Genomic DNA, 10103 nt, shown 5'->3' with positions numbered 1-10103 from the left:
TGTTCCGCCCATCGGTCGGTGACGTTTAGAAAGTAAAAGTATTTTTTCATTTTGTTGGCAAGTCGCAGTTCCGGTCAGTGGCAGCAGGGGGCGTCCTCCACTGCAGAGACAATATTAACTGAATCCTCCCTGATCCTCTTTTATTCATGTGTTTTGGTCTTTTTTTATTTACAAACAAACAAATGAATATGGTGCTCATCAGAACAGGAGGGAGTCACACTAAGTTTCCACACACATCCAATTTGTATGCTTTAATCTCACTCACTTTCATCCTGTGCATTCTTTATCAGTAGGGCCCCTACTACATTCTGAGGGCCCCCAGATGATAGGGGACAAGAGATTTTTCTCTGTGTTGTCGCATCCCTCTTGTGAAATACTGCTTGTGATATCTTTGCAAAAACCTGCAAAATGAAATGATCTGATAAGTGAAATAGACTTCAGTATGAGACACTCATTTATTGTTTTAGGTTTCATCTTCACAGTTGTAGTTATGTTCTGAAAAATACATTTCACCTTTAAGAGGCAGGTTTATGGAAACAAGACATGGCATTGAAGATGTACACAAGATACTATTTTATTTTGAAAACAGAAATCCACAAGCCACAGATCAGAGATCGAGACAGAAAGAGAAAGTGCAAATTAATTGCACTTTAAAAGTCAAATACTGACTTTTACAATACATTCAGTTTGGAACCCTCCTCACACGTGGTGTAACACCATAATAAAAAATACATTTAAAAAACGTGGCAATAAAAAAATGTTGAGAACAACACACAGGGGAAATACTTGTTATCTGTGCTGTTTTAATCTTGCTCTGTAAAGCACTCTGGGCTGCATGATCGTATGGAAAGTGTTGAAATGTTAAACATTCGGTTATTTTATGAGTAATGAAAATAAATAGTGGGAAGAAACTATTTTTAATGCATTGTAGTAGAATTATAGATTGAAACGTGTTGTCATAATTCAAGTAAAAGTCCCTTGCATTCTCTTGATTGGGAATCATTTATTTTGGGATATTTCAACCACATAGGAGGGTTATGTTTAAAAAGATAGGTACCACAGGCATATTTACACATGCTTAACCTTTTCCCAGCCGCTTCTGAGTTTGACAACAGAACACTGCTGATCTGTCACAAGCCTATTCACTGATGTTGAGCACGCTCTTAAATTCTCTGTCAAATAACTCCTTCAGTCTGTTGCCCCTGGCGAGGAATTCAGCATTGTCCTGCAAGAGAACATAACAGACAGTTGTCACTATAAAATGTCCAGAAAGATTCATCTTAACTTTTTAAGTTCAACTGTTGATTAGCACCACATGTGAAATGATGGAAACTCCTGACCCTGCATGTCATCTAAAGGGTTTTTACTGACACTTGTCTCTTACCCGGTTGTATGAAGCACAGTTGGAGAAAATGAGCTGGACGTCGCTCACAAACTCTCCAACGGTCTGGTAGAGATTCTTCTGGAGTTTGTCTGCTATATGACCCAGCCACATCGGAGTCTGGATCACGGTGGAGTAGCCATTCAACTGAGGATGCCAAGCAGCAAATGAATGAGGTACTCAATGCTGTGCAACACCTTTGTCATTTGTTTACATCAGTTCCAGATTTGCACAAGTAAAGATGGAAGAAGGATTACAAAGTGTTTGCTCATTTGTAAATAATTATAACAATCCGCATTTTACACAACACTGCCCTGCAAATGTTTCAGAATAAAAGCCTTTTGTTAGCAAATGACGGGATTAGGCCACAGAAAGACGGTAGAGAGCTTTTATTTTGAAACAAGAAGTTAAAAATAAGGGTGGCATGTCTGTGACATGTCCTTCAGGTATATAAATCAAAACTGTAGCAATGTTGTGGATATGATAACAATATATATACTGTCAAAAGATCATTTTTACTGTGAACCTCAAGCGGAAAAATATTCGAGACCTCAAATCTCTAGAGGAGACGGAGCTAAAGCCGGCAGTGTGCCCTCTTCTAACCTGTTAATAGTTGAGGGCACTTTGACAGCTATACATTTAATTAATTGACACCATTTGTCACGAATAGCAAGGCAGCTAACCAGTGCATGGGAACGGCTGAGAGAAAGACTTACATAGAGGCATGGGTTCGCAGCAAATGTGTGTTCCTCATCAGCACTGCACAGACACAGAAGGAGATACTGGCATTGCTGTTGATGTAAGGGAAAAAGGGATGAGTGACGGCGGTGTGACAGATGGACAGGTTCAGCTTTAGTGGGAGTCAGTGTTTACGCATACACAGAATCTGACTCCGGTATATATAAAAACAGGGACAACAAAGCTGGACAAAGACGAACAAACATGTTTTACCTTTGTTCATTGTTTTTCATTATGCTATAAAGACAGAGTCACACAGTTTACTCACCAGTATGCGTTTGGATATTTGGCACAACATGGTTGCTTCTCTTTCCAGCTCCTCAGAGTATAAATACACTCGACTTGTTCTGAATATGCAGAGTGTACACATCCACAGGCCATTGTCCCTGCTCACACACACACACACACACACAAATTAAATAATCATATGTAAGATCTGACAATTATCAACCTTGAACAGAATATTGACCCCTCTTTATTTTTATTTCACCGTAACCAAATTAATCCCACTGACACAAGACGTAACATGTAACATACGTATTTAAGTGGGAATTTATTAACTTGGTTTGTATAGTTTGTCATTTAATAAGATAGTAAATTTAAACTACGCTGAAAGATGCTTCTTCCTGATTCAACCGCTGCTACTTTCATTTCAAATGAGAAGAGGAAGGCAAAGAAAAAAAAGAAAAATCACACAGCTACAATAAATTAGAACCTGGACTAACTGATTTGTTTGGTCACTTGGGGGCAGAGCGACAAAATGCTACACTATATTCACCGGCTAGTTCAGAAGTTTTCACTGAAAACAGCTGATAACGAGGTTGATGACAATGACCTAAAATAAGCGGAATTGCAGAGTCAGTTAATAATCTTCTGTGGTCTCGTCACTAAAAACAACACCTCTCACATGAAAGAAAAAACAGCGACAGATATTTGTTTTAATGTTTCGGTTGTCTCCTAGTTTGATCAAAGCTCACCGTAAAATGACGTCTTCTACATGAGGCAGGTGACATTTCTGGTGGAAGGAGCGAGGGCAGTGATCACACATCACCAACTCTTCTTCCTCTTTACAGATGCAGCACTCGTCATCGTTTTTCTCATTCTCCTGCCAAGACAGCAACTTCCGGTTACACAATTACATATCAGATACATCTGAGAGAAAGAGGTTTCTTGTTTATGAAAAGAGACTTGTAGCTGTAGCTTCTTGCGAGAGACGCAGGACTATTTAACGTCACCGAAACATCAGCTATGGCCGTCGCATTGTTTAATGCAGAACATGTGTAGAATGAGGAAATGCTGCTCGTCTGAAACTGACTGATCAACAAACTTACCAGGTCTTCGTCTTCTGGTTTGCACAGTCTGCAATTACACAGCAGAGAGTGGATCCCCAAGATGTTTGCCTGAAATAGACCAATCAACAGTGTCTTCCTCTTTGTTTCATAGTTTAGCTCTTTTCGGCTTGACAGATCCTGTGGCTCAATCTTTAGCTCCCTGGCTACGGTGCCATGTCTGACATGTAACTGCACCGTTAATGCCATGTTTCTTAATCAGACGCTAGCATTTCTCCGCTCTGTAAATTAAATGACCTCACTTTTTATGACCTGTTCTGATTTAAGTCCAAGATGGGGTAGATTTTCTTCTGCAGTCTATTGTTATGAGATATTTTTATTCTATCTTTTAACTTCATCTCTTTACTTCTAGGACTGACATTCTTTCTGCACATGGAAAGCTTTTGGAGGTGACGTTGGCTTACAGTAAAGTCATTTGGTGAACATGGGAACTTGATCTTGAAAGTGTGTGCAACTGACTGAATGACAAAAGTCACATTAAAGTTAAAGGTTTGTGATATTATTTATGCTCTGCCTTTTTTCTACAATAGACATTTGATGCAATTACATTCTGTAATCATCTCTCTATGTGGTTGTTTTTTAATTGTTAGTGGCGGAGTCCGCCATCCCTGCACTGGATTCATGATCTTTATCAATACAACACAAGTCTGTTTGGCTGCACCTTAAACAGATTCACCAGTTGCTCTTCGGCTTTTTGTATCATCGGCGAACATGGATATGACGTTGCTGAGGAGACTGGGAATGTCACTGACAAAGAGGGTGAACACTAGCGGGCCCAGGACGGAACCCTGTGGGACACCGCTAGTTACTTCAGTCCAGTTTGAGAGCTCCCCGTTAACTGTTACTTGCTGTCTTGTCTTTGTCAGAAAGTTCCTGATGCATAGCAGAATATTATCTCGGATGCAGAAGGAGGAAAGCTGTGCAAGGAGGCGTTCGTGCGGGACTGTGTCGAAGGCCTTTGACAGTAGATGTCAGGAATATGACATCTACTGGTAAACTGCGGCTTAGTGCCTCCGTCCACATGTCAAGTGCCTCTAGGAGATTAGTCACTGTTGATTTCTCCGACGTAAATCCATGTTGCTGGTCACATTGGAGGTTGTTGTTTTTCAGGTGTTCTACTATTGCCTCTGACATAATATGCTCCAGGACCTTGCATACCACCGATGTCAGCGAGACGGCTCTATAGTTGGCTGGATTGGATTTGCCCTTCTTGTAGATTGGTGTCACTGTGGCTGATTTCCATTGTTGTGTTACCTTGCCGCTTGATAGGCTAGTGCTAAATATAATGCTTAGTGGGAGAGCTATGGTATCTGCCAGCTTGTTCAGGACCCAGGGATGGATCTGGTCTGGGCCTGCTGATTTGTCAGTTTCGAAGTGAGCGCAGCTTCTTCAGAACCAATTTCTAGTAGTTCCGGGTCAGGTTGAGGAATGGCGGTCACATCCTCGAATGTGAATGTATTTGCATACTGCTGATTCAGGATTTCGGCCTTGCCCATGTCATGGCAAATGAATTGTACGTCTGTATTGCGGAGGTCTGCAATATTGACCCTGGTGGCTCTTCTGCTTTTGATGTAGCTCCGAAAAGCTTTGTTGTTAGAGCGGGCTTCTTATGCGAGTTTTGTTTCAAAGTCAAAGAGCGTTTGCCATAGTATTAAACTGAACTGACTGTTACCACGGGACCCACGGCTGTCAAAATATCAACCAGGACTGAAATCTTAAGGATTACAACTTTCACTCTGTCTGATTGCATCACACAAACATGCACAGTTTAACGTATGGCATCTACCTCTATGAGGACACTGAGCGGTTCCCCTTCATACTTGATGTCTTTCCTCCAAGAGGCATTCGTCTGACGTGGTGCCACCTCTAGGAACTCCACCGGGGTCATCCAGTTCGTCTCAGTACGAATACTCTTCCCACGAGTCCCTGGTGGTCAAAGCAAGTGTAAGCTGGTTAGTACACATTTCCTTACACATGTTTAGCTTTTTGTGCGCAGTGAGGTATAGCGACCTGACACAAATCGTTTTTCATGTAAAGTCCCCGCTACAGCTCCACATGTGACTCTGAACACCTTCCTGCCACTGTCATGGCTGGTTTTTGGCTGCTGCTCAGTCCGTTCCTCTTCTTCCTCGTCTGTTATGGACACACAAGGGAAGTACGATTACCATCACCATTGCTATTAAAAGCAAACGTGTTTAAAACCTGAACATCACTTTGTAGAGACGAGCACCTGTGACAGCTGCAGAACTTTCTTTGCTGCTTGACGAAACCTCGTCTTCCTCGTCCAGGTCACTGACCTCCTCTTCACCTTCATCTTCGTCAGACACTAAAACAAGGAGGAGGTTGTTGCTTTTTCATCAGCAGTGAAGACGCTCACTCTGCCTGTTTTTTCTCAAATGTATCATGTTGAAACTCTAAATTTCATAGATGCCGACTTAGATTAAAGCTAATTACTTTAGAGAGATGGATCTTGTAATAGTTTTCTAAAATCACAGTTTTGCACAAATACAACAAACCTGTGGTTGAGTGACCAGATGGGAACAGTGATTTCTTGGCCTAGCAGGAAGAAGAAGAAGAAGAAAAAGGACATGGCTCAGATCAGGATCACTAACAGCAACAAGACTCACTATAAAGTCGGAATGTATTTATTTATGTATTTTCACCAGTTTCTGTTCTTACCTTTTTACCTCCTTTGTACTTTGCTGCTGTCAAGTGACCGTCCTGCAGTGAAGCAAAAAAGAAAACAGAAAATAAAACGATTTTCACAACAAAAGCACGTAACACGGCGCATGTTTAAGAAATGCAAGTCTTTGTCGACGTGTATTATTCCAAATTCACTTTTCAACAAACCTTTATAAGTTGTCCCAGGGTGGTGTCCATACATCGAATGCTCAACTTCCAGTTCTTGAAACTCTTCCTCCCCGCTAACCTCTCAAATTCATTGGGAGTGAACCACTGTCTCCCGACCACAATGCACTTCTCCCCTGAAACGTTCAGAGGATGGGGGAAGTGTTTATGTCAACCATTTATCCTCAAGACAATGATTATAGTATTTATTTTTCATAATCAGATACTTCAGTCATTGAGTCTTTCATACCTTTATCCAGTCTGCCTCTGTTCAGTGTTCCCTCCTTGTCTCCACAGGTCACGGGCAGCTGGAACTTATACATGGGCCAGCTCCAAATGTTGTTCTCCCCTCCCTTCTTCAGGGGAGAGGCTGCAACACAGGGAAACAAATACTTTGACTTCTTTGTTCCAGTGAGAAACTTCTTTTCACCGAGACATGAAGAGAATCATAATTTACATAGTAATGGTGCACTTTTTCAGCAGTGAAACTTTCAACACACGGTCATGTTTACAAAAGTAAGAAATAGGTGGGGGGTGACTTACAGAAGCATATTTTCTTGGACATTTTCCTGGGAGTCATCTGAGCTGATGGACCGGCCGGCTCCTCCTCATCGACGCACACGCTCCTACTTCTCAGCTTTCTCTTCTTTTTCACTGAGTTATCTTGCTTCTCCTCTCCCTCCTCACCTTCTGAAAGCTCCTTCCTTTTCCCTTCGTCTGACTCTTCCGTTTCCGCCCTCTCTGGTAGTTGTTTGTCAAAATGGAAAGACCCTGAAATTGATGCCCGTGGATATAGTACACATCAAGTACACATCGTGGACAACTTCCAGTGGGAGAATGATGAGAGATCAAGATAGTCATGTGATGCAGAGAAAATGTACTGCTTGAGTTTACTTCAGTGTGAACAGTCTGCTGGTAATGGATACTTAATCATTCATTTAGTGTCCTGATTGAGTAGGTATTACGTTAGTATGCGATTTTGAACACAGCCTTATTATCTAATCCAGTGCCCCCTCAGCCATATGTTGTCAATGTTTAGGTCAATCCTGTCAGGTTTGCCTTCATTATGGGCCTGCTTTGAGTGGGGTGAATCCAAATATTTCAACCATTTATCCACTTTTAGCTAACTATTATAATCGTCATCCAATTCTTAACTAACTATTTTTAATCCATGCAAATGCCTGAACCGGCTCTGTGCAGGAGCACGTCTGAGCTCCGGCTCACTGTCTTAACTGCGACTTGAAGCCTTTATTTAGGCTTCAAGTCTCGTCTTTTGACAATACCCACATTAACGTAAAGTTGATGCCCAATCAAAAGGCTCTGAGTCATCTGTGTCATCACTCGCGGTCCCCACCGGCCGGGAGACGGTTCAGAGTAGTGAGTGAAGAGTCAGCAGGCGATCAATTGCAGTATTAAACAAGCAATGCAAGGGTGTTTTGAGAAAGTGTGAGTCACTTCAATCACGAGAAGTCCTTGAGCATGCAGCCATAACTGGCGACCCAAAATATAATGACGTTTGTTGTAGCAGTATGCGAGATTAGCCGCGGACAGACGCAGGGATGCACACTCACTCATGCAGGCACTCACACAACCGATCTTATTATCTTCTGTCGGAGATAATAATAATAATTATTGAAAAGCAATTGATAACTTTTACCCGTTATCTCTCCCTAATTCATGACTTCTGCATATTCTCTTATAAGGGGGCTCCGATCAGGATTTATGCAGCCGATCAACTAATAACGATTAAATGAGGGTCTATTTGAATTCTTCTATTGATTGTGTTGCAGTACTTACTGGTTTATTTATTTAACTATTCTTAACAACACTGTTTATGAAATATCAAAATAAAGAGATGAGAAAGTATCACAAATTCACAACTGTTTATTTATTGGCAGGCAACATGTGCAACATATTCCAATCTAGAGTCACTCAGAAGCCCCTTTTAATACAGAGCAGCGAGGTGGAATGACGGCAACTTGAACAGGCAGTTTAAAAGGGGCCTTAGAGACACAACTCCGGTGAAGCCATTTTCGCAGCACATAGAGAAATTGTCATCTGATTGGCTCTTTCGATCGGTTCTTAAAGAGAACACCAATTTGCCATTTAGAGCAAATATCGTCCGATGGCGATCGGTGGTCGATCAATCGGAGCACCCTTATTTTTCTGTATCAGGGACCATGTACAAATAAAAACATTACTCACAAGCAAAAGGAACATAAACGTAGTGAGCAGAATCCCAATGATTAACGCCCCTGTGACCATAAAAAGACTGACCGTCCATGAGGCTGTTGCGCAGCAGTCGCAGGGCGGGATACTGGTTCAGGATGGTCTCCTCGAAGACGCAGCTCCAGAACTCTCTGACGCTCTGTGATCGTTCTCTCTCCAACCAGTCCAGAATATCATAGAGACCTTTCCTTATGTTGTCTTTACTCTTCATACGACTCACCTTCTGCAAACACACAAAAGCATGGAGAAAAGAAAGGTTTAATAGTTCGACAGTCGCCTAACATATACACTTAAATAGATTTTTTATGAATCCCTCCTTACCTTGGTTAGCACTGCTCATACTAAAGGGGAGATGTTAGAAATGTTTCTAATCTTTTATGAAGAAAATAGTGTAACAATCAAAGTAGCAAATGCTACCTTGGTCCTCAGCAACAGGGCGTGACAACTTAAGGTAACACTGAGATGTGGAGTGTATCATTCACTTCCGACTCCATTTGCATTTGACCCTTGGGGGGCCAGACGTGTATTTTCCTATTGTTAGTCTCCTCATTTGGGTATCACAGACAAGAGACTAGGGCTGCACCTAATGATTATTTTTCTGTCAAATAATCTAACAATTTGTTTCCATTAGTCTATCTAACCACGCACTTATCGATTACCCTAAAGATCTTTTTAACCACTAATATATCAATTAAAATAAAGATCAAAATAAATATCCAAGATTAATTTAATCACTGTAGCAACCTTTTCCCTGAACTGGACAATCAATATTTATATTGAAGTACTTAAACATGGTTATGAAATGGATTATTTTGTCACTGTAGCAATATGAATATAAGAAAATCAATGTCATATATTTTTGGAACAGTGTGGGGCCAGGGAAAGACCTGAAATGATTTACGTTTCATCCAAACAGGACCCGTTGAGAGTGCTCGGTGAAGATCACAACTAATGCGTAATGACGTTTCCACTTCAGCGCCTCACCTTGTATCGGTCCTCTTGGATCAGGTCGTGATCCCGGAGCTGGCTGAGAAACGTGTGCGGGTTCTCCATGCAGGACATTTCGGTTTTTTTACAGTGGAAAAACCGCAGGAGTTCCTCGTTCTTCAGCCAGTCCATCGGTTCCATCGGTGGTCAGCGCAGCTACCCCACTCCTCTGCAAAAAAAACAAAAAAGAAAAACACCAGGCCCAGAGAGACCACAGCCGCTCCAGATGTTTTGTAGATGTTTCCCCCAAACGGTGGCACTAAATAAAGTGCTTAGGACAGGCTCCCTGCGCTGTTTCACCATGCAGCGAGTCCCTTTGCGTAAAATGTCCTGCTCCACAGGATTTGGACACAGCGAAACTAAAAATGAGCACCAACAACTTCCCCGTTCTGTGCCAGAAATCACAAACAAGTAGCAGATTTACAAAATGGGCGGAAGTCCTTCCATGTCCGATTCGGAGCCTCTCTCCTAGATTTCTCGGTTCCTCCTTTCGTCAAATGGTATCCGGCCCTCGGCCGACTGGCCTGTTCCGCCCATCGGTCGGTGACGTTTAGAAAGTAAAAGTATTTTTT

The 10103-nt window shown here is 41.8% G+C and overlaps 1 protein-coding gene across 1 annotated transcript; it reads right to left on the bottom strand.

The window, feature by feature from the left end:
- Positions 1-558: 558 nt before the first annotated feature.
- On the bottom strand, positions 559-10045 carry LOC116377788 (nuclear body protein SP140-like protein). The gene is made up of 16 exons (XM_031839517.1): positions 9529-10045; positions 8593-8767; positions 6859-7086; positions 6566-6685; positions 6319-6452; positions 6148-6189; positions 5985-6024; positions 5699-5794; positions 5479-5601; positions 5255-5394; positions 3451-3519; positions 3097-3224; positions 2388-2505; positions 2098-2172; positions 1385-1528; positions 559-1225 (listed from the first exon to the last, which is right to left on the bottom strand). The coding sequence occupies exons 1-16, from the start codon at positions 9670-9672 to the stop codon at positions 1139-1141; spliced, it is 1863 nt and encodes a 620-aa protein (XP_031695377.1). The 5' UTR covers positions 9673-10045; the 3' UTR covers positions 559-1138.
- Between the last annotated feature and the right edge of the window lie 58 nt (positions 10046-10103).

Source organism: Anarrhichthys ocellatus, unplaced genomic scaffold, assembly GCF_004355925.1.
Source record: "Anarrhichthys ocellatus isolate YVR2014 unplaced genomic scaffold, GSC_Weel_1.0 scaffold1680, whole genome shotgun sequence".
Taxonomy (NCBI): Eukaryota; Metazoa; Chordata; class Actinopteri; order Perciformes; family Anarhichadidae; genus Anarrhichthys; species Anarrhichthys ocellatus.
The sequence above is the reverse complement of the archived record's forward strand: the minus strand, read 5'-3'. Positions and strand labels throughout refer to the sequence as shown.

Bases quoted from the DNA above. Each gene is read 5' to 3' on its own strand.
- LOC116377788 (XM_031839517.1), bottom strand. From the start codon at position 9,672: ATGGAACCGATGGACTGGCTGAAGAACGAGGAACTCCTGCGGTTTTTC. The intron at 5,602-5,698 runs GTGCTCGTCTCT...TGTCCATAACAG, and splicing joins AAGTTCTGCAGCTGTCACAG to ACGAGGAAGAAGAGGAACGG. The intron at 3,520-5,254 runs GTAGATGCCATA...GGTCTATTTCAG, and splicing joins CGCTCAGTGTCCTCATAGAG to GCAAACATCTTGGGGATCCA.